Source organism: Phoxinus phoxinus, assembly GCF_949152265.1.
Source record: "Phoxinus phoxinus genome assembly, chromosome: 8".
NCBI lineage: Eukaryota > Metazoa > Chordata > Actinopteri > Cypriniformes > Leuciscidae > Phoxinus > Phoxinus phoxinus.
In genome coordinates this window covers 12,365,764-12,392,340 of record NC_136883.1, presented here as the reverse complement: position 1 = coordinate 12,392,340, position 26,577 = coordinate 12,365,764, and the positions used below count along the sequence as shown (strand labels likewise).

Here is a 26,577-nt window from a genome sequence, read left to right as displayed (position 1 = left end):
ACTGAAAAAGTATAAAGAATTCAGTATAAAGTATAAATATTTTTTTTTAATATTCTACCTTAGGTTTGTGAAATGTTCACCTGTTTGGCCATATAGCCCAGCCCTGGAGCATGAAAACCTTTAATTCTATTGAGGAAAACCAAGAGAAAAGATTGCCAAAACACTGCAAATTTAAATTGTAATTTATTATTTTATCTTAAGAAAAAAAATAGAAGACAGAATCCTGGCTGTCCAAGTGAATGATGAACATTTTGAAAGTGATGTTCACTAAGTTCTGACTGAGTAGGGGTTTACATGACTTCAAGTGACCACACTTTACCAAAACAGCATTTTATTAGCAAACACAGAGAATTGAGGTGTGTGAGTTTCCCCCATCACCCTGAAACAATGAGGTATTACAGTGATTTTTGATACCTGGCAATTTTTGTCCATGCAAGCAGAAGACACATAATTACTATTCAAAAGTAAAACAATGATTAACAACATGACATAGTGATACAATACCAAAACCGAAACATTAAATACAGGTATTGCATAGGTTAAAACAAACAATGTAATTTGTGAAGAGTTCATTTCAGGTTTTTCTTCCACAAGGATCAAGTTACCTTTAAACAATACAACAGTACAACAAGAACTTAAAATAGAAAGCTTATTCCTTCGATTTGCCTCCAAACTGTCACAAATCCCTACTTTGAAAGAGTGACTAAAGAAGAATGACTGAAGAAGAATAAACAGGCCAGTAATAAATAAAACATTACAAAGAATGGATGTTTGGATGTTAAACAAAACAGGATGTTCATTTGTGCAAGTCTTTTACCCAATATACATACACATGTATTCAGAAAGTATTCAGATCAAGATAAAAAGGATAAAAGCTGAAATATCATATTGACATATGTATTCAAACCCTTTGCTATGACACTTGAAATTTAGTTCAGGTGCATCCCATTTCTCTGGATCATGTTTATTTTAGTATACGTCGGCAACATGACAAAATGTGAAAAAATAAGGGTTCTGAATCCTTTCTGAATACACTGTATAACTTTTCGGGCAGATGCTCTATTCATACTTTGCAAAAGGTTCAGCGTTACAATCATTTGTCATTCAGTAATAAACTTCTCAAAAGTGCTGCTGAAGACCCAAAAAAAATCTTAAAGAAAAGTGCTTCAATTTTGACTCATGGCTCAAAATGTTTCAATAGAGCACTAATGAAATATGCTGTTTCGGTGACATCATTTTCTATGTTCAACACACTGTAGCAGAGCACAAGAGGATCAGGAAGTCCTTGAATCTGCCCTGTCTTGTATCTCAGGTGGCAATAGTTCACAAGCCTAAACCTACAGGTAATAGGAACATTCTTTGATGTAGGCCTAACCGTTTTAATGTGCTTTCACCACTGAAATCTATTGAGATGACCAAATTACAGGTATGGCTTGAAATACTTTACTAAACCTAAGTAACTAAAAAATAACGCTTGGCTCAGCCAAGACATACTGTAGCTTACACAATGTGAGGTATATTAAACACTTTCTACCGTTTCAGCATGAAAGCTGATACTGGGCTTTATATTGTTTATGTTAATTATCCCTGAAAATACCTATACTCATTTGGTTTTGTTCCAAAAAAATATTTCTTCAATATGTTCAAGAAATATAATGATCTGATTAAAAAGAGAATAAATCATATCACAGGAAGACCAAGCTATGATTAGATTAAAGATTACAACAACAACAACAAATATTATGCAAGGATGAATCTTTCACAATAAGACCAATAACGTGCTTTAAAGGGATAGTCCACGCCAAAAATAAATAAATAAAAATACAGTTTTTGTTAAGGTTCGTATGGCAGCTCACTGGAAGTGATGGTTTATAGTTTTAAGAAGTTAAAACTATAAGTATTTTTCTTACACCTATCGTTTTGCTCCAGAAGATTCATCCACTGGAGTCATATGGATTGGGTGTAGGAATTTTTCAATATCCGTGTGTGCTTTTTGAAGCGTCAGCATTTGGACACTCAAACACTCAGAGATATTTGTAAAAAAAAAGAAAAAAAAAAAAGACATAGTTTGTGTTCATCTAAAGATACACATCTGGGGTAGCATGAGGGTGAGTAAATGGTGAAATAATTATTTATTTTTGGGTGGACTATCCCTTTAAGAGATAGGGTAGTTTCATGCTGACTTTAATAGTAAGATACAAAATCAATAGCCTGTTTGTTTCCTAAGGATCAGAAATTGTGTGTTTAAGTTAACTGCTGCACATGGTTGCTAACAGCAAGTCATCTGGCTTTGTAAACTTACTTGTCTCTATCATCTAAAAGGTTTGATTTATTATTTCAGAATTGTCCTTGGATGTAGCCTAACATTTATACCCTTAGCTGCAATTTAATGTGAAGCAAGCACAGTGATGCTGAAGCAACATGATTTCACATGAACTGAAGAATAACAGGCACACTGGGGATTATGTAATTATTACACAATATCCTATTACATGCATTGAAGCTAAATTCAAATGCTGGGTTAATTTAAATGGTCCTGCACTTTTTAATGAATGCAGACCGGGGTTTTGTCTCTATGACCATCCATGTACAAACAAACATGCTAAACAATCAGATTTACACCGATGTAAATATGCCTAATGTTACATTCGTCACTTGGTAGTTAGTTATCTGACCAGCCGCGGCTCGTCTGTAAGGGAATGTGTAAAAACATAATAGACCTCTATAAACTCAATATTAGCCTACATTGTAAAATTGGTCAGATTTCTGCAATAAATATATTTTCTGATTTTTTTAAAGGCTATTTTATGTCGTAATGTGAGCAGGATATATAACAATGTATTAATTTGAATAATTAGCCTAATTTATTAATTATTTATACAAAATTTTATACTAGGCGAGTCAGCGGGTGCATGAGTTTTCCCCAGCTCTACAGCGCCCCACAATTTTCCCAATGTAAATCTGTGTTGAAAAATGGAACTACAGCGCGCTCTAATTGAGAGCCATTGAGGCATTTCCTGCCCTGCTTATTTTCACGTTAGTTTACATAAACCTCGCTCCAGACCAAGACAATATCAATCAGCTATGTGTATAGTAGTCTAGTCTGCATCAGGTCAGTAACTAGTTGGCATGTCTGTTCTTCTTATGTAGAGTAGCGTGTTACATTAAAGAAAGGACGTGTGAATAGCCTAGCCGTGTTTGTTTTATGTTTGAGAATAGGTACGGCTTTATTTTTCTCACTGGAATTCCTCCACAACTTGTAATATGTTAAAACATTCGGAGTCAATAACTAAAATAACGTTATATGCGCGTGTCGTGTGCACTTAACACTTAGCACTTGTCAATCAACATTAGAGCGCCCCCCTCAGGCTGAAGAACGCAACCAAAAGTGTTCGGTCTTCGGTGTGTGTTCAGCGATTACAATAATATAACATGGCTACATAGCTTACACATTTTTTGTTTGTTTTTTAATCATAAACTGGTGCTAAAATTCAGAGTCTGCCCAAATTTACGGTTGCAGCTACTGACATATATTTAATTTCCCTTTCTCTACCTGACATCAATTAAACCACGACAAAAAGCACATACAAACAACAAACAATGGTGTTCACTTTACGACAAAAAAAGCACAGACAAACAACAAACAATGGTGTTCAGTTTACGAATTTGTGGTATGTATGCTACGTTTTTCATGGAAGGTCAACCTCAGTGTAACGTTAACTGTCGGAGAGATTACTATGACGAAGGCTTGGCTCATGATTATTACTTAGCCAATTCGCCAATGGAAGGCTCGTCACATAATTAATATTCCCGAGCCAAGCATCGTCATGGCGGAACGGCTGAATCGCGTAGGCTACTAAATAAAATGGATCCAACCGTTTTCCCATTCCCTCGGAGGCGAAATTTTAAACCTGTGGCGTCTTACTCTGTAATTACTTCCATTGTTGTTGTCCCAAAATTCACCTCCTCCGACACAGTACCTGATGGCGAACTGCAGTGTTCCCCCAAACTCCAGAAAGGTCGGGGTGATGATTTTGAAGCTAAATTTGTCCGTGTGTCCGTCACAAGAACGGGGGACGTAATACGCCAGAATATCCACAAATGTTGTCCAGTTATTTAAGGTGTACCTCAAATAGACATTTTTCTCGAAAGCCAAATTAAGAACTCGCACGATCCCCGAGATGCTGAACTCATCAGCCTGAACAGACTCCAGTAAAACCTTCACTGCTAGAACTCTGTCCAGGAAGTCCGGCTGGGATCCTGGATTGGTGAAGAGCAGCTCCATAAACACCGACTGGCTTGATGTGTTGGACTTGTCGAAGTTATTCAAGTGGAGAGCTCTGGCTTTTTTGAATCTGTCAATGATGCGTTCTGGAACCTCAGGCATATCTGTGTCATCGAAGTGTTTGATAGAAATCAGGTCCAGTCCCAGAGCGTCAGCGAATCGTACCTTTTTTTGACAGCTTGGGCTCCGTTTTCGTGCGATCTCTAATTTGGCTCTTTCAGCCGGTGTGGGGAGAGACTTGCACCTGCGGCGCAGTGTCGGGCTTAGTGGAGGCTTCAGGAATGACTCTCTTCCTCTCGGCTTTTTATTCACTACGCTGATTTCTAATCGTTCACAGTCTCCATTCATATCCTCCTCTCCCTCCATGTCTTCTTCTCCGTCCTCCAGCGTTTGCTCTGATGCTGCTAAGCTTCCGAACAGCCCAGCCATACAACTGTAGTTTCTGGCGATGCAGTTCTTGGGAGGCAGCATTACCACCACAGCATCGGTTTCCATAAAATAGTCTGCAAAATCCTTTAAGTATGTTTCAGTTGAGGTCTGATGTTAAGTGTCCTTCTGCATTATAGGCTACTGGAAGAGTGGAAGCTACGACCGTTGATGGTACTGCGGAGACCTGAACCAATCTTAGTGGATGAATGCTGCTGCTGCCGGCTGAATCCTACTATGGCAAAGCTGTAGGTTATGAATATTAATTAGGTCAAAGCGACGTTTCTTGGTAACCTTCGACAATCGTGAGGTCAAGAAACGTACCTAATATTCATAAGCCAAATAAGCTTTGTTAATACGCCAGCTGACTAGCACTCACTACCATCGCGGACCTTTCAGCCAATAAGCGAAGAAAGGCTCGTATCTAATTAATATGCATGAGCTCCATCGTCACCATAGTTGAATTCTCTGGCTGCCACACCCCCCTGAGCAACACACAGTCCGTGCGTTGGATCACGTCTCACACTAGATACAACGCCGCAATGGCACTTCTGAGTAAAACAGACTTTGTTTTTTAAAAACGCTTGGGAAACCTATTCATTTACATGCCATATCTGCTCTCCGGTATTCATTCTGTAAAGCTAAAAGAGGGATTCATGTGGGGAAAAAATAAGCATACGACAATAAAATAATATACACATTCTAAATGCCTCAAATGGAAAGCTCATATTACTAAATAATTAACCAAAACTATAACACAATTGTATAAGCAATAATGAATTTCGTTTTAACATAATTTGATTTTAACAAGGGCAAGGCTCAGCCTCAGACGCATCTTAAGTGTCGACATGCCATGCCGACATGAGCCTCGTATTTTTTCCACTACGTCATCCTCTCCAACGGTTGTCATGACAACATGACTCCAAACATCCGTTCACACAGTTACTTTAAACAAAATACCATTTTATGCATTTAAACTTTTTTTTAGTTTCCACTAACAGTACTAAATTCAAGATTTTAGAGTTGTAAAAACAACGTAAGTTGGCAGTTTAAGTTATTTAGACTACTTATTGCATGTTTTATTTGTATGACGCATACGCATGTATTTGCTGTGTTTCAGTCTTTCTGTAGTAGTACATTATGGTAATTAGCCTAACGTTAAATCATAATGAGAGGTAAGTTACCTCAAGGCTCAAATTATCTTTGCAGAAATTGTTGTCGTTGTTGTGTCTTAGACTGTGATTGAAGCTGTCCGGAATGAACATTACCGAAGCCTGTGCATCAGACGAAACTGATGTTGAGAAACAACATGCGACGATTGACAGCGCAAAAGGGAACACAGAGTCGTGCAGACAGTATGTCAATGAGTTGTTGGATCTCAGTGAAGAGGATTATTGCAGGGAGAACATGTCTCAGAGCCGCACTGGCTGGGAAGACGCTGTGAGTCAAATTAACAGAATTAACTTACACACTTATTCTGAGTGCTTTCCCCTAATCTGTTTTTTTTTACATTGCTGTTTATTATTTAGGTACCGGTATGTATATCACACTCGATGTACCTTTTTGTATCTGCTATATTTTGTCATTAATTGTTTACTATATGGAAATGAATTATATAATTCAATATGATATATAATATACTTCAACTTTTAATCTCATATATTATGACAATAATAAAATAATTATTTATATAGAAATTGTGAATAAATTACTAACATTTAGAACAACACACAGTGTGTTGTTTTGTGTGTGTTTTTAGTAAATGTTGGTTTGGTATGTTTGAGTTGCTGAATAGCCTACTATTACACAGTAGCCTAAACTCTGAGAAAACAATAACGTTAAGCGCACCAGAATAAAATATAATATTCAGAATTAAACATTGTAGCTGACTTACAGATTCAGTTAAAGGTGAACTATGCAGGTTTTTAACATTAACCGAACAGCTTCGGAGTCATTGGAATGGTTATATAACTTTTTTCAGGTTGAATGGTGGTCGTTTCGCACCCCTCTATCGCATGTGAGCGGAAAAAACACACTTGCAACTTTGAGCCGGTGGGCCACCGGACGCCGCGTCAGGAAGTATCACGTGATATCAGGTCTCGCGATGTAAAGAATTGCTTTACGGCAATTTTTTTTTACTAAAATTCTATCATTATTGCGCTCCCTCACGCTGTTCGAACCCGAATGAAGACGACGTTTTAAAGAATTTCCCATCTGTTTTGATGTCGTTGATCTACTAGCCTCTGGTATCTGATCTGAGAGTCGCCAACAAGTTTTTTGACAGTGTTGTCAAATATCTATTCCAAAGCTGTAGGGGGAGCTCTATAGAGAAACCTGCGAGCAAAAAGCGAAAATACAGCGAAGAAATTCCCGAAACTGCATAGCTCTGCTTTAACATCCACAAATGAATAAGCGCAACGATTCAGGGGAAGTTCAGACCTTGGCTGGAGCAGGCTACACAGTGAACTCCGAGAAAAGCTATTTTTGTCTATTAGAAGTTAGTTGTGAATAGGCTACTACAAATAATGGCCGTGAAAGAGACTGTAAACGCATTGAATAGGGTATGTTTAGTTGGTCAATAGCATGTAGGCTACTATTACACAGTAGCGATAACGTTAAGCGCACCAGAATGAAATATAACATTCAGAAGTAAACAGCGTAGCTGACTTGCAGATTCAGTTAACATCCACAAATAAGCATAACGATTGAGGGAGCAGGCTACTCAGTGAACTCAGAGAAAACGCTACGCTTGAGGAAACAGTTTGTGAATAGGCTTCAAATGATGGCTGTGAATAAAATATAATATTCAGAAGTAAATAGGCTACTACAAATGATGGTCGTGAATAAAATATTCAGAAGTAAACAGTGTAACGCCGGGTTCACACCGCACGCAGAAGCGACGCGGAACGGAGGCCGCTTCCTTTCGGCGCCCATGTTAACCTATGGTGTCGTTCACACCGCACCGTGAAGCGCCAGTTTCGGCGTCTGGTCTATTTTTTGAGCGAGCCACGAGTGATCCGTGTCAATTTTCTAATTAAAATACCGCGAGAACACACAAACAAACAGGGAAACAGCGAGAGAGAGAGGCAGGCAGGAGTTGATAAGTGAAAATGCATGATGTCAAATTACTCACACTGGAAAACAGGAAGAGGAAAAAAGATTTAATAAATTTGAAGAGAGGATGTATATTTCAACGGTATATCTACACTACTGTCTACCATATTCTCTCTCTGGCTGCGTGTGTGTCTCGACAACGGATTAATAAAAGAAGTGTACAAACTTCTTGGTTACAGAAACATGGTGTATTCATTTTATGAGGTTATTTACTTACCCATGATAAAAATAGCTCTGAATAAACAACAACTGAGCAGAAGCGCTTGTCGACCTCGTGCAAAGAATACGCGTCTGGTGTGAACAGGCACGCGCCGGAGCGCGCGTGATTTTCCGTTCCGCGCCGCTTCCGCGTCCAGTGTGAACCCAGCGTAACTGACTTAATGCTCACTCTGTCTTTTGTCAGAATGTTTAGTTTTAAACTACAGCATTCAGACATTAGAGGGTTGTGGTTTAAAAATAAACATTCTGACTTAATGTTTAGCTGACAGAGTGTTCCCTTTCGAGAAGGGTCACTTCGTATTGCGTAGTTAATACGCAGTGGGGAAACTCCTTTTCCCCGAAAATACTAAAGCCTAAAATGTAAAACGCATTTGCAGCTGCACAGCTAGCATAAAGAGTGTCTGCCTGCAGCTGTGCTGTAGCAACTGCACATCCAATGGCGTGGCGCCTCTGACGTGTGTGCCAATGAGCTAGCAGCGCACCGTCACACGTCAGACACCGCCAAATTGGGCGTGGTCTAGACCTATATTATCACCGGACACAGCCATTATAGCAGATCTATCTCCTTCAGCGACATACTTCACGTCTCTGAATCCTCTGAAAGCCTTCGCCGTGAAAACAAGCCCTTCTCAGCTTGAGCGAGCCGTCTACAGCAGCGAACACCTTCTCTCAGAAGTCGTTCTTCCTCCTGTTGCCGCTCTCCTGTGGCCATCCGACGATCAACGCTATATCCTTTTTAGTGCATTTACTGTGTGTTCGCCGTTGCGTTCACACAGCCTAAAAGAACCATGAGCGTTGTTGCAAATGCCTCGCTCGTCATGCTCCACGTGCGGATGCCATCTGCGCGAGGCCGACGGACACGCGGAGTGCATCTCATGCCTGGGAGTTTCTCACGCTGCGCTCTCCTCCGGCGGCTGCTCGTTCTGCAAGCTCATGCCTGTCTCGGTGCTGCGGCTAACTCTCGACACTGCTTTTTCCGCTCTTCCTTTTCCCGCCCTACTTCTGCCTGAAAAAAAGAAGCGCCGCAGCCAACGGCAACCCGAGAGCATGGAGGTTAGCGAGCGAGGTTAGCGAACCCATCGCTTCTCTGTCTGGCGCCAGCGTCTCAGCCACCAGGACTAACTCTGACTCGGGGATGCTTCGGGTCCTCACCAAGGCCGCCTCGGACCTCAAGCTCGAGTGGGCCGCACCCAAGGATTCGCCTCGAAGTCGGTTAGACGGCTGGTTTCTGATGGGGCACCAGCAGGCCCCTCGCCAAAGACCTGCGCTATTTTTTCCGGAGGTGCATGAAGAACTGACTAAATCATGGCGTGCTCCCCACTCTGCACGTGTGGGTTCTTCGGTTGTAGAAGGGCTACAAGTCGTTGCCGCCCCTCGAAGAGGCCGTGGTCGCTCATCTGTGCCCGCACACCGTTGCTAGCCTGAGAACTAGAGTGGTGCACCCAACCAAGCCGTGCCGAAACACATCACCCCTCGCTGGACGCGCTTACTCCGCCTCCGGCCAGGCTGCCTCGGCCCTGCACATGATGGCCGTGCTACAGGTCTACCAGGCCAAACTCCTCCAGGCAATGGATGAGTCTGGCCCAGCTTCCAAGGCCTTCCGGGACCTCCGAAATGCCACGGACCTAGCTTTGTGGGCTACCAAAGCTACAGCACAGGCTATCGGGAGGGGTATGGCTAACCTCGTCCTGCTTGAGCGCCACCTGTGGCTGAATCTCACCAAGATAAAGGACGCGGACAACTATGTTCCTCGACGCCCCTGTTTCCAGCTCCGGCCTCTTCGGCCCTGCGTTTAAGAGTTTTTCGGAGAGGTACCCCTGCAGCGCAGAAGTCGTCCCAGGCTATGCGACACTTCCTGCCGAAACGGGCCAGCTCCTCGTCAAGTAGGCCTAAGACCGCGTCGCCTTCTCCTCAGCCAGCGAAACCGGCAAAGCAGGCCTCTCAGCCCTGCCCTGCGGCTAATACAGCCGCCAGTCGCGACCAGCTAAGCGCTACCTGCCACCAGGGCCCCCGGCCCAGCATCGTGCTCGACGCTAGGCCTCCAAAGATTTCCTAGCATCGGGGGGCGAAAAGAGAGAGCTTGTGTCTCGCGCTAGCCGGACCACCCTCGAAGCAAAGAAAGTTTCTCACAGCTCCCTGTTCAGCTCAGGCGGCTGGAGAATCATTTATCGTAGGAAACAGGCACATGTGTCAAACCCTAGCCACAAAGGCCCTGTGCCCGGTTGCATAAAGCACCTTGAGTGTAATTTTCCCTTAACCTAAGGGTATTGCAGAAATAAACCCTTAAGTGTTACTTAGACCCTTATAAGTTTTAAATAAACCCTTAAGTGTTAGAATTTCCCTTAAATGCTGTTTTTTTCACTTAAGTAATCCCTTAAAAAGCGTTAAGCGTTAACGGTCATTTCCCTAAGTATAACTTGTTTGGAAGGTTTGGAAATCAAAACCTTAAGAGTAATGCGGACAAAAATAAGACGGCATGGCTGAATTTATGGAACAAGCTGAAGATCATTATGTGCCAAGAAGAATTTTTTGGGATAGGGAGAACCCTTTGGACCATCTTAGCGATGAAAAATAGTTGCAAGAATACCGTTTTGATCGACGCGCAATATTTGACATCGCTAAAATCAGCTTTTTTTTTGCGACCACAGAGATGTTTTCGTATTTTTTAAGGACTTCCTGAACCGCCCTCTTCACATTAAGATTCCTTGCATTAATTTTTTCCGTTATTTCTTCCCACTGTTTCTGGGTTTCTGGGACTTACATTAGGATTTAGTTTGCTTTTCAAAATTGTTTTTCTTTTACCATATTCGTCAAGAAGAATGCATTTCTCCTCGTCTGTCCAATTAGGCTTTCTTTTTTCTTTTTCTTCTACATATACAAAGTGCATGGACGTGGTGCTTTCTCCTCTGAGGCATCAGGGAGTGCGCGTGCTAAATTATCTCGACGACTGGCTGGTCCTGTCACAGTTGAGAAACTAAATTTTGACACACATATCTTTGATTCTCACCCATTTAGAATGTCTGGGTCTCAAGATCAACTTATCCAAGAGCAAACTGAATCCCAGCCTGAGTGTGATCTTTCTGGGCACAGTTATCGACTCTACAACAATGAGAGCGCGGCTTACACTGGAGCGCACGCTCTCTATACAGCGACTGGCAGCCTCCTTCAAGGCGGGCGAACGCGCAACCCTAATGAAGTTTCAGAAACTTCTCTGTCTCATGTCAGCCGCATCGTCAGTACTCTGTATGGGATTACTCCACATGCACCCACTGCAACAGTGGCTCAAGCGCCGTGTACCAACCCATGCATGGCAGTCAGGAAGCCTGCGCATCACGGTGAATCACGGTTGTTTACGGACCCTGGTTCCCTGGCGGGCTCAGGACTGGTACCACGAGGGTGTGACCATGGGGGTGACTTCCAGGAGGAAAGTGGTTTTCACAGATAATTCCAGCCTCGGTTGGGGAGCACTGCACGAGGGCAAGCCTGCCTCCGGCCTCTGGTCGAGCACGGTGCAGAGCTTACATATCAACTGCCTAGAATTGAAAGCAGTTGTTTTGGCCCTCAAAGCATGAGGGCGACCCCAGGCGAGTGGTCCCTGAACCCTCAGACGGTCAGTCTGCTAAGGAGTGTGTTCGGTGAGGCCGAGGTCGACCTCTTCGCCTCCGGAACCAACACTCACTGCCCAGCGTTCTTGTCGAAGGACCGGGACGCATTGGCCCATCACTGGCCCAACCACCCCCTTTATGCGTTTCCCCCCGTCTCGATGATCCCTCGGGTCATCAAACGGGTCAGGGAGAGTGGATACCACATGGAGGTTTTACAACATGGAGGTACCTTCCCTGCAGGCTAAGGTCCTTTCAGTATGATTAAGACCCGACGGTGTCCGGTCGCTTAATGTTCATAAGCACATTATCCATTAATCTCATAAAACCCGTCTTGGCCGGTTCAGATATCCCTTGTACTAAGGCTCAATCCCAATTCACCCCTTGCCCCTACGCCTTGTTTTCGAGTGTACCCCTTGGCCCTTAAAACAGAGTTACAATGGCCAAGGGGTTGGAATATTCCCCTACGAAATGGAACAGCCCTTCATAAACCCGATACGTCATCAGTCGTCGATGATGGCTCTGACGTTATGGAAGCGACAAGGTTTTACAGGATTTCTTCATGACAACGACTGACAACGATACCAATATGCCGTCCTCCACTGTGGCAATCTCTGTCATATGGGCTGCTGGTAGTGTAAAATGAAAGTAAATGTTTCAATGTGAAATACATGGCTATAATTGAGTTATTGACTGTGTTGTGTTTACACGATAACCACGCGATGCCGGACTGATTCACTCGCTTTATAAAGACATGTGAGAACAAATGCTTTTTACTTTAGTTTAGCTTCATTAACGTACCAGGTACGGTTCTCAAGTGACCGTTCTCGAAAGGGAACGTACTCGGTTACTATCGTAACCTCGGTTCCCTGAGAGTAGGGAACGAGTATTGCGTAGCCGGCCGCACTATAGTAACATGGCAAGTTGTCGCTTCAGTCGATTAAACCTGCTATAATGGCTGTTTCTGGCGATAATATAGGTCTAGACGTCCAGTCTCTGACGTGTGACCGTGCGCTGCTAGCTCATTGGCGCACACGTCAGAGGCGCCACGCCATTGGATGTGCAGTTGCTGCAGCACAGCCAATGAGTGAGCCAGACACTCTCTGTGCAGCTGCAAATGCGTTTTACATTTAAGGCTTCAGTATTATTGAGGAAAAGGAGTTTCCTCACTGCGTATTAGCTACGCAATACTCGTTCCCTACTCTCAGGGAACCGAGGTTACGATAGTAACCAAGTACGTTTTTAAACTACAACCTTCTAAGTGCTTCTTTTACCGATATAAGGACATTTCTAATCCAAACAACGTCAAACTTCTAATATCTTAAGTATAAATATTTATTTTATTATTGACAATCATCAATTGTGTTGTGTAGGCCTATATCATCTTTACACAACCAAGTTATGGGTTGCTACAAATTCTGTGTAAAGACACAATAAGACTGGAGGAAAAATTATTTGGCAAATGTTTTGCTTTCCCACCACGAGAAACTTTCCATTCATTCGCAAAATTATGTTTACGTTCCCCTGAGAAACGTTGCTTCAATCGCAAAGAACACAAAAGTTTTGCGAGCAATTAGACAGTTTGTCAGGAAAACGCAAACATTTTGCGAGAGAACGCAAAAGCACTAACATACTATTTTTCCTCCCATTTCATATTTTTTTCCACCACGTCTTTTTTGGGGCTCTGCAGTTGCGATATATGAAAATTTATATTTTACTATTCTGACATAACTAGAAAAAGTCATAATTGCAAGATGTAAACTCACAATTATTTAATCATAATTATGAGATAAAAAGTCGCAATTATCTTTACTCATATGTTTACACATTAACTAACATTATTTCTGAAGTTATACTGTGTGTAAATGCAAGGTCTCTCTGTGCAGCATTGAACAGTAACTGAAAATGCATTTTCTGTGTAAAGTCTTTGTAAACTTTTTGTGGTATACATTTCAGATGCAGCTTCAATAGTGTTCTCACATTTTAAATATTGCATAAATTCAGTTACAAACTGCATTTTTTTAATAGGTTGAAGGTTGGGGGAGATTGCCCCCTTTTGCTGTATTACTTCAACTGCAAAGGAAGGGGAAAAACAAGCAAGACATCATAGACTCTCACTGTCTCCTGTGTGCAGACCTTAAACTTTCTGATCTGCCCATTTATTACCCAGCTGGAAATGCTCTGAAAACTGCACCAACCCTTCAGGATCTTGCAAAGGAAACCGAAAATACCATTCGTCCCCCTACCTCCTCAGATGAACTATACTCTTTCAGGCTATCTCTGCAAAATATGTCAGGGCCATTAGTCAACAAATTGCTTTCTGGAGATGAACAGTGTAAACAAAACAAATTACCATCAGTCTGCCATTACCATACCGAACCATGTCAAATGGTGAAGGAAAAGAGAGTTGCTTTTAGCATCAGAAGCGTTAGTGTGTTGCCACCTGTCCGAGAGTCCAGAAACCTAGGGAGCAACAGTGTTTTTAAAAGAGACTGGCACCAAGCAGAAGTCACCAAGGCCATGATGCCCGGGACCACTGATGCCGCCACTGCTGGTGCCACAGGAAATGTTGTTGAGGTCCTCAACTTTATCCCAGGAGAGAACAGCTACAGGTTTAAGGGATCTCCCAACACAAAACATTGGCTATCCCAGGACAGCACTCAAATGCTACCAACTTTTAACATCACTTTTCAAAATAAGTATGAATTACCTTCCAGCACTGTGGGCCAAAACCTCAGGCAGGAAGAATTGACAACGCCTTCCACCAGAAACAACACCAGTTATAGATTGTATTCTGGACACAAAACAAGAGATCTGAAAAGACCTGAAGCTCATCGACTAATGCTGATTGGAACTAGAGTTCGCATGCCTGTGTGAATATTACTAATGGAGTACAGGTTAATACTCTAGGTGTTGTGATTCCTTTTAGACTGTACTATATGTGTGCTAAATGAAGATGTCATGATTGTGCAACATAATTCAAGTATTATTGTTCTTTTTTTTTGAGACTGCAGGATACTTTTACTCAGAACCATGCCATTAAAAATAAAAATTTAATTTTTTTATCTGATTAACAGCTTTATATGTGTACAAACTAGTAAAGTATCTTCTGTCCTTATACAGCAGAATAGTATTTCATATCCTGTAGCTTTGAATAATAAGATATAAGATTCCATGACAACTGGGAAAATTGTCCTATAAATCTGTGACCAACTGTATGTGCCAAAATTACTTAATTTACAACAGAATCATTTGTTGACACTAATCATATTTGCTCTTGACAATAATAGAGAATAGACGAAGTAATAAATCACTTTATGGGATTAGTGTAATATAAACAACAGCATTATGCTTGATTCGATTAATGGCCAAAAAAATCTTCTCTGCAGTTTATTTTGCGGTTTCATGTGCATCAGCATAGCCTACAACAGAACATAGCCATAAAGTACAAATGACCAGCCTTCAAAGAACAAAAAAATCATTATATCATTATTAATATACATAATTATAAATAATGTCTTATACCAAGTTAAGTTAGAAACATGTTGATAATGACAAAAAGCAACACAAAAAGTTATTCTTGGCACAAAAGAAATGCATGCACTCTACAGGGAAACACGAGCTTAGCTGACTATTTCAAGTTGTCTATAGGAAGTTTTTACTATGACATCATTGCCTAAACAAAATGAACACATATTCATTTGAAGTATTTATTCCAAGATCTAAATAACATTTTAATGAATGTAATGGTTGAATATGGGAGTCTCTAATGTTTGGCATGAAAATACTAAAGCTCTTTTACAGTTACAATGTTGAGAAGCAGCCAATGTAACATCATAAAGGAAACAGACACTGCGTCACACACAGACACAGACACACGCACACACGCGCGCACACACACACACACACACACACACACACACACACACACACACACACACACACACACAGAGAAAATAAAGCTATGGTTGGCTTTCAGTGTAGTAAGGCCAAGGAGCAGTGAATGAGCTAGTGATTTTACACCACACTTAGAGATGAATCATTCAAAATAACCGAAACCAAATAAATATACACATTAAAATATCTTACGAAATTAAGAAAATAAAAACTCAAACAAACGACAGCAATTTTGACAACAAAGTTAAGCAGCACTGGGATTTCAGTATCTCCATCAAGAGCATATTAACACTTAAATTAAGGCATCAACAAAAAGGTTTATACAGCAAGTTTAAACTGGTATTTGAAATCATTAGAACATATCCCAACAAAATTAATACATGCTTTTAAAGAAATATTAAAGGTTTTGTTTTACTGTAAACTTTTGCGGTTTGCTTATTTGAATCTACTCGCAGTACAGAATGCAAATCACAGTAAACAAGAGCAATATCCCAGCTCCTCTTTTTAAGGAAATGTGACATCTGAAACATGCATAATATGCAAATTCATCTGATTTTGGATGTAAAGATTAAAATTAATATGCCATAACAGTCAGCAAGAAATATTTACATGAATTCTGTCATGAATCAAGAACCAAATTTACTCACAGTGACTAGTAGATGGGTCTAGAGCATTGCACAAATAAATGTAACATAAGATTGTTATACATCACAAAGCAAACAAACAGCCCAAGGTTTAGAAGAAGAAAAAAAACTTATATAAAGACAATAAGACTCAAGTCATCTATCAGACTGGAAAGTATACCTAAGCGACAAGACATTTTACATGTGGAAGGAATGTTTATAATTTCTGATTTCTTGAGAGACACACACACACACACACACACACACACACACACACACACACACACACACACACACACACACGGCTCTGACCTGCAAAATACTTTTAGGATTACAGATATATTTTGCACATTAATAATGAGGTAATAAAGTGCTGCAAAGGTATATTAATACATCCTTAGATTTGGGTTATAGATACCCTACTGTTGAATTATGTCTAAGATTCTACAAGTACTCTGGCAGACTGAGTTCTAGATGATTTTAAGGGACTGTTTTTAAGTTCTGCCACCCTTGCTGAGGGAGATACTAGGAATGACTCCATTATGTAAACTAGAACAATCAAATCACATTTGATGGATCCTTCAGCTTTTGGCTTTCTCATTGTGTCGAAACAATGAGATGAGCTCTTCGCACGTTTGGGTTTCCACCGAGCTAAAGTGAGACTCCATGTTCCAGGCCAAGTCTGCTGAAAGAAAGTCATCGACTGCTGTCTGGGTCTCATTGCTAGTGTGGAAGAGGTGGCCAAGGCTGTGAAAGGAACTGGAGATGGTCTGAGTTTCAGTACTGCTGAGTCTCACCTGCACATCGTGGGAGCAAGGCAGAGAAAGCGGAGCAGGCCTGATCTCAGTCTGCGTTTCTGTGTCCGAAGACTCCGTGCTCATGCTGAAACTAGACTGTCTGAGGATACTCCCAAGGGGCATGTGCCCACTCGTTTCTAGCAGGAAGTTGAGGTCTGTCTGGGTCTGGGTGTCAAACATCTCCAGCTCCAGGTCATTTGGTTGCACCCTTGTTCCAACGTCACTGTTGTGCCCATTACCAAGGTTGTCAAAGAGCAGGAAGTCAGTCTGTGTCTCAATGTCCAGGAGTTCCAAAGTTGTCTCTGTGTTCAGACTGTTCAAGCTACTTTCTTCTGTCTGAGTCTGAATGTGTGTTGCATTAAGGAACTCCTCAAAGTCAAAGTCAATACCAGTGTGATGCGTTTCATGCGCAGCTAAACCTGAACCACAGCTCGAAGCTGCCCCATTTATGGTGTCAGATAGTATATTCTCAAGGTCACGAAAGAGTATCATGGTCTGAGTCTGGTTGTCTGCAACTGTGTTTTGGTGCAAAATGTCAGTCTGGGCCCCAAAACACATAGATGCAGCAGCCTTGTCCTCAAAAAGCCCTGCTCCAGAGCTGGTTAGATGATCTTCTAAACCACTGGTTCTAAAAGTCGCATCAGCCGTTGCAGTCTGAGTGGAGACACTGAGTGTATCAGTATCAAAAAGATTTGTGCACATCGCTTGGTCCATCTGGCTTTCATGCATTGGAGCTACAGAACAGCTGGTTTGTGTTTCTCGGGTCACATTAAAGGACGGGAAACTGAAAACATCTGTCTGTGCCCCAATGGAAAAAGTGGCTTTGATTCGTGAGGGTAGTGTCTGGGTTTGCACACTAATAGGCAGCTGAATCTGAGCACTTACACTGATGTCTGTCTGAGAGCAAGAGGATACTGAGGCCTCACAGCAGGGGGAAACAGTCGCTGGTCCAGCATCCATCCCTTTGTTGAGGTATGAGATGTCAGTTTGAATGTTTGTTGAAGTGCTTTTGTTGTTTGGATATCCCAAAGAGACTTGACTCTCAAGACTGACCTGTACTCCTGTGCTAAACGTTTCTGGGCCCGATGTAGGTACAGGAAAGGTCTCTTTGAAAGTCTTGTTGTTCAGATCAGGCACGACTGTGCCGACCGACGGTGACAAAATATGCACAGTGTTTACGGACCCTTGTGCATCCACAGACAAGACCAACAACCTCAAGGCACTACTCTCTGCAGAGGGGAGGAGAACAGGCAGGTGGGTGAACTGCATAACAGGAACGTTGACCAGGGCCAATCTGGGCTTCGGGAGGAGGAGCTTCTGGATGTTTCCAGGCTGGTTAGTGTTGTGTTGTGCTCTGTCTGGGGCTTCAGAGACTAGTATGGTTGAAAATGCTCCTTCAGTGAGCTTTTTCTTAGAGTCTGGAATTTCATTTATTTGTTCATCAGGCATACCATTTGCTGCACTGCTTGACAATCTTTCCATCTTTCTCTTTTTCACTGGTGGATACCTAGAAGACAAATACTGACACTTTGAGCATTTTAATAAGACACACTATGATTAACAACCTTAAACTAGGACATAAGATATTAATAAAAAATAATGTCCTAGGTGAGGTCAGACATGATATCCAGTAGAAAGATGATTTAATCAAGCCACGGGGGAAATCATACCATCTTTTTACCCAATACAAAATATACCAGCACTAAAACACAGTTTTAATTCTTAGCCAGATAAACGGAGTACCTGTGCTCCTTGGGAACCTCGTGGCCTGTTCTGTAGACATGAGACAGCAGCGCTGCTCTACTGGCATAAGGACAACCACAAGTACAGCTGTATGTCCTCCCACAATCCTCGGCATGTCTCCGCAGGTCCCACTCAGTGCTGTAGCCATTACTGCACTTCAAACACTTGTGCTTCTTTTCTGCATGCATCTTCATAAAGTGCTATGCCATTAGTAAGAATAGAAAACATGTTAGTTAGCAGTTGTTTTCCTAGCAGGACATAAAATATATATCAAGTTATAGCAGTGGTTCCCAAACTTTTTGGCGTACCCCCTGAGACACTTAACACCCTTCTGCGTACCCCCTCTCTTCCACTTAGACTGCAGTCACACTTTTACCATTAAGGGACAATTAAATTGATTTTAAGGTGCATTTTTGACCTTTATAAATGCAAAGCCAGGTGATACTAGTGGTATGGTGGTTTAAAGGTGGTATGAACGCAATTACAAAGTCATAAATAATGTTATAAGATGTTTTAAATGGAAAAAAATAATTTTAGGATCCTCTTCCCACATTCTACTGCTATTCTACACAGAATCCGTTGGCTACCCGTTTGCTTTGGTATACAAGATACTTCTTAACACATTTAAAGCCCTTCATGGTCTTGCCCCCACCACACTGCTTGTGTGGATGCAGTCAGTTTGGGCTGCAAAAGATTATTTAATTTGATTGGATGTCATGTATTTGATCTTTTAAGGCACTACCATTTTCCTGTTTTTACATTAGAGGCGGCATTTTGCCTGTTAGAAATGTATGCTCTGATTTAATTTGATTATCTGGTGGGGCAGAATAAATGAATGGGAAAACTCAGGATTTTGTTTGTGTACCCTCTCTATCATTTCACATACCCCATTTTGGGAACCACTGAGTTATAGGAAAGTATAAAATGAAACAGTGTCAGTTTACTGAAAGGAAGGCTGGGAGATAAACTATCATATCGAGATCGAAAATAATTGTTTTGTCGTTAATGATGATAAGCTCTGGATATTTTTACTTGATATGCATAACCCTACTAGTCTATCACACTCCACAAATAATTGCAAAAAGAGCAAGTCAGTCTGCAGGGAGCCGGCAAAGGAAACAAGAACGAAAGAGAAGCCGAACTTTGTCATCAAAGGTGAGGAAATTTTTGAAAAACATAATATCAACTATATGGCAGTGCGTGGTTTGGGTATCTTAAAAGCAACGAAGTGCAGATTAAGGGCCAGTTCACACAGAATACGTTTTTATTAGGGATGCAAAGAAAATAAAATTCTGGGCCAAAAGAAAACCAAAAGTTGTGGATGGATTTGTCTGGAAACCGAATTATTATTTTTTTTAATTAATAATAAAAATGAATTCATCACAATTATTTAATAATCAGCACTAAAATAGCTAAAATTTTGTTGTACAGACATTTTAATTGCACATAACGCATTTTTTGTATATATATTTTTTTTATTAGTTGTACCTCTTCAAATATTTGAGATTTTTGCTGCAGCCATTTTAGTAAGTTACAAGGCAAGCTAACTTCTATTATTTTAAGGCAGAAAAAGCATGTTTTAGTTGAAAGTTTACGTTACGTAATTCAATTTCTGTTAGCATATAGCCTATTCTAAAATTTAATAAATGAACCCTCTGGTTTCTCTAGGCGTAGTCATTGTCGAGAAATTAAAGCTGGCAGCATTATCAAATTATATATTGAATTTGTGATAAATATCAATATAGATCAATATGGAAAAAAAACCTTGTGATCTTATTTTTGACATATCTCCCAGCCCTAACTTAAGGAACAGTGAGGAAAAAAATTATAGAATAAAACATGCATATAAGAATGGCAAGTACCTGTTTAACAAGCGAAAACTGAGAAAAGGGCCTGTGTGGTCCTCTTGGGCAGCCTTCAATTGGGCAACAGAAGAGCTTTTGTGAATCCTTAATGTCCTTTCTTACTGTAGGGTTGACCAGACCCTCCTGAAATCAAAAGAAACAGTGAGAAATTACTTTAAAAAGATGACAAAGAAACAACAAGGATATTGCTTCTTGTGTCAGTGACAAAAAAAGTCTCGGTTACATATGTAACCTTGGTTCCCTACTGTCATAGGTCAATGCTGCACTAATTGCTGACGCTATGGAAATATGATACACACATGTCAAAAAGCCATTGCATTCACCCTGAAGAGAATAATATACACAATGAAATCCAAAGCATGGGAAAAGATAAAAAATAGGCACAGACAGATAGTTGTGTTTTGATGCAGTCGCAATGTTATTTTTGAGGCATCAGTGATGCGATACCTTGGTGTAGTGCTAGCAATATCATCTAATAAATTGAAATGATTTTGTACAGCCAATCATCACACCTGGAGGGTGTTTTCATGGCGCCAGCTATACTGACGGGAGTGTGTCCCCATAGCGCCAACGTTGAGTGAACATATAAAAGGGAACGTATGCAAACAGTATCTACACACAACAGACTTTCTGCATTATAGCTTTTTTCCCCTTTCCTGTTGATTTATCTGACTAACTGTACAGTCTAGAAATCAATTCAATTATTATTAACTATTCATGGAAGTTTTTCTTGGTTACCATTATAATTGAAAAGTAAGCCAATAAAGAGAGTATGATATACTGTAAAAGGATAAAAGGGATTAGCATTGGAAATACAGAGATAATTATTAGTCAGTTAGCAGACGATACAGTGATATTAAAATCTCACAATAAGGATGGATTCAACTTTATTTATTTTAACTCGTTAAATAATAGGCTACAATAAAAAAAAGTACTTGTAGAAGTAATTCATACAACTATAATTTTAAACCAAGTATTTTGAAATATCTTCATTTTCCCAAAAGTGAAAGAAAGTCATCTGAAAACAGCATGAGGATAAGTAAATAATTATCATTTATGGATGAACTATAGTGGTCAAAAGTGATGTCCGTAAAGGATATTTGTAATGACTTTTTAAAGTTTTAGCCTATTATTCCAAATAAAACAGTTGCCTCCAAGCACAATTACGCAATATTTACAAACCATTTAACAAACAAATGTTTAATAAAATTTGAATAAATTTAAATTTTTCTGGGCCTATCACTACTTTTGGCCACTACGATATTGCTTTAATGCTTTTCAGTCTGAACTATCAGCTTGGATTTTTATGCATTTACGAGTCATGTTGCAACAAGAAGAAAAACTGTGCACTGCTCTCCCTTGCTGAACAACAAATAAACAAACAGCAAATTTCTATATGCTGTCAGCCCATCAAGCAGCTCGCATTCAATGCATTGTTGTTACGTGTTTAACATACTCAGGATAGTGTTAACAGTGTGGTTTCTCTTAAAATGATGGCACAAGTCAAGCACAATCATTTCTGAAATACTTCTTATCTGGGGTTTGTAACTACTTTTAGTAAAAGTAGAGCTCAAAGTAAACTGTCATGGCAACACTTTACTATAAGTTTCATTAGTTAACTACATTAATTAGTATGAACTAATAATGTACTGCACGTACAGCATTCATTAATCTTTGTTAATTTTAATTTCAACACTTACTAATAGCCTACATTATAAAAATCTTGTTAACATTGGCACTGTGAACTAACATGAACAAACAATGAATGACAGCATTTTTTATTAACTAACGTTAACAAAGATGAAAAAATACAGTAACAAATGTATTGCTCATGGTTAGTTCATGTTAGTTAATACATTAACTAATGAACCTTATTGTAAAGTGTTACCATTGACATTGAGAGTAAAATACAAAACTAGTGCATGTTATATAGCTAGCTTTGTGTTTAAAGTAGAATAAAACATTTGATTGTCTTTTAATTCATAAAGGGATACTATAAAGACATAACATATTATTATATATCTACATGTCTCTATCTTCAGAGCACACTTTGATATTCACTATTCCCAGAGTTTAGCTCCAATCCTGATCAAAATCACCTGCTGCCTGTATCTTTCGAGTTATCCTGAAGACTCAGGTGTAACGTTTTTGATTAACTTATGCTTAACAGTTAGACTAAACTTTACAGGAAAAAGTAGATGTCGAGGGCCAGAGTTGCCCAGCCCTGATCTAAGCAATGCACAGACAGACCGAACAGCATGCTGACAGATAAACTGTAAATACATCAAATTATGTAAGAAAATAATACAGTTGTATTAATCCTGTCTTCCGCTCTCCTAAAATAAAACATTTACTGATGTCACAGTAACAGTTCAGTAACGTTAGGCCTAATTCAAATACTATTCATGTGAGTTCACGCACGAAAGACAATTACAATAAACAGACTAAAAAACAGAAGAGAAGCCTCAGGTGAAAAGACATAAAAACAGTAAAGCAAATGTTTCGTGATGTACCTTGACTCTGTGGGACTTGACCAGATGCATGTTGAGTGCTGGAGTGTTAGGCAGAATCTTCCCGCATCCTTCCACCGTACAGAGGATGTTGGTCCGCACTTCTTTGGTGAGCTCTGTTATGGAGGGTTTAATAATCTCTCTGTCTTGTAAAGGCAGCTTCTCGCTGCATTTTTGTCTTTTGTGACGGCTATCATTATTGACTGTTGAAGCAGCCATGATTCAACACTCTACAACAAGACACATTCACTTCCAGGACACGTCGCATAGCAACCAACTCACCACAGATAGTTCCCGCAGATTCACTTCCGGATGACGCACACGCCCACATGCAGATCAATGTTAATGTAGCGCTGGGTGTACACAAAAAGTCTTACATTGTCTCTGGTGTACATTAACTGTACTTTCTCTATAAATTAAGCAACTGTTTACAAACAAGCGATCTGCGACTGCATTTCCGGGTCCTTTTCGCACCCAGCAAAGAACTGTGACGTCGTTAACATCATAAGACCAGCTGCTCTACGAGAAGGGTCTGGCTGACTTGTCTGTGGGCTGGTATTTTTGATAAAACAAAAAAAAACATTCATATTGTAAAATAGTATTACAATTTAAAACAGCTGTTTTCTATGTGAATATAGTGACCAAGAAACATTTCTCGAGTCTGCAGCTTGATAATGTTGAAAAGAACAGCATTTATCTGAAATAGAAAGCTTTTGTAACATTAAAACTAAGGTTTGGGTTTGGGGTCAGTAAGAATTTTTATTTTATTTTTTTGGGGAAATAAATAGTCACGTCAAGTCAACTTTATTTTTATAGCGCTTTTTACAATACAGATTGTTTCAAATCAGCTTTAGATAACAGGAAAATAATGCAGCAAAGTTTGTTTTCCAGAAGAAAATAGCGTCATAGTCAGGAGCGGAGTGGAACCAAAAAATCGACACTTCTCAACATCTCCACAGTCCTCTTCCATTGTTGGTGGTATTGTTAAACAATGACATGCTATTATTCCATTGAAAACATATCCACCACAACGTTCTTGAACTTCAATTCTGAAAGATGTTTGGAAAGTTACAGAACATGACACTTTAACATTAAACTACCGGTATTCTCCTAGAATGGCCATAACGGTCATTCTGACCATTTAAACAGTAGGCTACTGTTAGTAAACAGTATCTTACTTATCTTCCTTATCCTTTGTATTATTTGTTAATACATTTTTAATGAACAGTTAATGCATTTATAATTAAGACATGGATTAAAAAAAACACATTTTATGTTAAATGTTGTCTGTTAATGCCTATCCAAGTCAGGTCTTCGGTTTAAGTCGTGGTTTTCAGGAATTAGAAGCTTTTATTTGTGGAGTCTTCATGTGCCCCCCATGTTGGTGTGGTTTCCTCCAGGTGCTCTGGTTCCCCATAACCAACATACATGGATTCCAGGTCAATTTGGAGATGCTAAATTGTCTGTATACCTGAATATTGTCTGTGTGTGTGAGAACTGTGATGGACTGGCCATCCAGGGGTGTATCCTGTTAATTATTAAATCAGTTAAATTGAGCTATAGAGTAGCTCAATTTAGTTCAAGTTTACCTCTCATCTGATTTTGTCAGTGCAGTCAAATCAATAGTATTGCTTAATATTAAGTGTAACCATCTAAGCAAGCCAAAGGCGACAGTGGCAAGGAACCAAAAAAAATTCCTGGAGAAATCAGGCTCAACTAGGCAAAAGGTTGGAATATACTACAGTACACAATTTTTTTGAATATTATCTTAATTTGTATTGCTGAGCTGATATGCCATAAAAAAGGGAGAAGAATGAGTTTGGAAAAATACAGATTCGTACTCGGGTCGTTCGTGGTCAAAAGCTAACGCCACCTGCATCTTCATGCTGTAAAGAAGTGCCACAACTTTTCGTTTGGCTCCATAGAGCTTTTATTAAAAAGATAATCATAGTTCTGAAATTAATGGTATTCTGAAGCCGGACAACAACGGCGATCTGAAAGGACAGTAGATGAGTAGGTTGCTGAGCAAAACACACAGATAAACTGTTGTCGTCTGAGATGTTGTACGCAGCAGAACTGTTGAAACGGATTATTTATTTATTTATTTGAGCATTAATCATTCTGCTCAAAAAGGAGAGGGCTGAAGCTATAGCTTATAAGCGCCCACCCCCAAAATCAAAACAGTACCACAATAGTACAAGGGAACATAAAGCAAAAACAACAAACTAACACATAGACAACAACAATAAATAGTACCACAATAGTACCAGGAAACCGTACAAAAGCAACAAAACAAACATAAGAACAACATCAATAAATAAATAGTAGCCTATATAGACTGTACTGAGTGTCATTTTTGTCATGTCATATTTACATTCAAAGCTTCTATTGAGGTTTTGGAATGAAGCTTTGATAGCTGTCGTCATATTTTAAGATATTGTGAACTGTAGAGACAACAAAAACTGCAATTGTTCAGGGGTTAACTTATATGGCACTGACGCCCAGTATGTCCCCTTACGTGTGGAGCTTGATAACCAAGGGAAGCTGCAATAGAAAATAATTAATTAGATATAACAATAAATATTGACATCCACTTTACTTTGACAGTTTTTTGACACTTTATCCAAGGATGCTTATTTTCAACTCTGTTACAACTGCATGATTTATCTTTTCCCCTTACACTGTGGGTACATTGAACAATAAATTATTATTAAAATATATTTGGTTCCTTGTTGGCCCTATATTCGATGTATGATTTCCATTGTAAAAATATTATTATAAGGCAGACATTCTGTCTGATTTCAATTATTACTAATTCAAGCCACTCTTGTTTTAGAGATGATTATTTTTTGCATTCATTTGTCCTTCACAGATTATTCACCCTGTCTTGATTCACAAGCATGACGTATGCTGATTTGGATGACCAAATAACAAACAGTGACAGAGAGGCTGTATGCCTGTTGAGGGAATGCGTACTTGAATAAAAGGAGTTGTTTCCATGCATGCTTATTTGGTCTTCTCTTGCCTGTTTATATTGTTGTTAAACATTTAAAAAATATATATATAACATCCACATCACTTGTGTAACAAAGTGTAATCTGGCAATTTCTCTCAAGAAAGCCTCTCGTCCCTGGCGTGCAATGAATTCTGGGGTAGGGTAGGACTCGAAGGATCCATCTGTTCATTATTTCGAGGCCACAGAGCTAATAAAATACATTGACTCAGATCAATATTTCATGTCTAATTATTTACTTATGTAGCAGTGTGATAAGAGGAATAATGTACATCCAGCCGGTTGTTATCGCAGAATAAACCCCATCAAAGCGATGAAAGACCCCTCTGCTTCACCTTGGGCAGGATGTACATTATCCCTTACTAATCATTTAGCATTTTTGTCTTTCTATCGATAAAAGTTTTGACTATATAAACAGATTTAAAGGAATACAACTTTGTGTCATTTGATATCATGTTCTCTCCATTCTTCGATGTTTCGAGA

At 39.9% G+C, this 26,577-nt stretch overlaps 3 protein-coding genes across 6 annotated transcripts; 1 reads left to right on the top strand and 2 right to left on the bottom strand.

Annotated features, from left to right (window-relative positions):
• Positions 1-278: 278 nt before the first annotated feature.
• cUnh16orf46 (chromosome Un C16orf46 homolog) lies at positions 279-14,715 on the top strand. Of its 4 annotated transcripts, XM_079621181.1 has the most exons (4): positions 279-3,112; positions 4,852-4,959; positions 5,947-6,151; positions 13,675-14,715. In XM_079621181.1, the coding sequence occupies exons 3-4, from the start codon at positions 5,969-5,971 to the stop codon at positions 14,521-14,523; spliced, it is 1,032 nt and encodes a 343-aa protein (XP_079477307.1). In that variant the 5' UTR covers positions 279-3,112; positions 4,852-4,959; positions 5,947-5,968; the 3' UTR covers positions 14,524-14,715. The 4 variants fall into 4 exon arrangements, with proteins under 4 accessions (XP_079477307.1, XP_079477308.1, XP_079477306.1 ...); XM_079621182.1 differs by lacking the exon at positions 4,852-4,959 and having other exon boundaries at positions 5,921-6,151; XM_079621180.1 differs by lacking the exon at positions 279-3,112 and having other exon boundaries at positions 4,823-4,959.
• On the bottom strand, positions 3,102-4,799 carry LOC307003070 (protein phosphatase 1 regulatory subunit 3E). The gene has a single exon (XM_079621183.1). The coding sequence runs from the start codon at positions 4,778-4,780 to the stop codon at positions 3,857-3,859; it is 924 nt and encodes a 307-aa protein (XP_079477309.1). The 5' UTR covers positions 4,781-4,799; the 3' UTR covers positions 3,102-3,856.
• A 231-nt stretch (positions 14,716-14,946) lies between the features above and the next one.
• atmin (ATM interactor) lies at positions 14,947-23,535 on the bottom strand. The gene is made up of 4 exons (XM_079621523.1): positions 23,085-23,535; positions 20,569-20,694; positions 18,707-18,906; positions 14,947-18,470 (listed from the first exon to the last, which is right to left on the bottom strand). Exons 1-4 carry the CDS (start codon positions 23,298-23,300, stop codon positions 16,748-16,750), a joined length of 2,265 nt encoding a protein of 754 aa, XP_079477649.1. The 5' UTR covers positions 23,301-23,535; the 3' UTR covers positions 14,947-16,747.
• Positions 23,536-26,577: the final 3,042 nt, after the last annotated feature.

Bases quoted from the DNA above. Each gene is read 5' to 3' on its own strand.
- LOC307003070 (XM_079621183.1), bottom strand. From the start codon at position 4,780: ATGGAAACCGATGCTGTGGTGGTAATGCTGCCTCCCAAGAACTGCATC.
- cUnh16orf46 (XM_079621182.1), top strand. From the start codon at position 5,969: ATGAACATTACCGAAGCCTGTGCATCAGACGAAACTGATGTTGAGAAA. The intron at 6,152-13,674 runs GTGAGTCAAATT...TTTTTTTAATAG, and splicing joins GCACTGGCTGGGAAGACGCT to GTTGAAGGTTGGGGGAGATT.
- atmin (XM_079621523.1), bottom strand. From the start codon at position 23,300: ATGGCTGCTTCAACAGTCAATAATGATAGCCGTCACAAAAGACAAAAA. The intron at 20,695-23,084 runs GTACATCACGAA...TTTTGATTTCAG, and splicing joins TCAAGTCCCACAGAGTCAAG to GAGGGTCTGGTCAACCCTAC. The intron at 18,907-20,568 runs GTACTTGCCATT...CTAATGGCATAG, and splicing joins AGTTTTCGCTTGTTAAACAG to CACTTTATGAAGATGCATGC.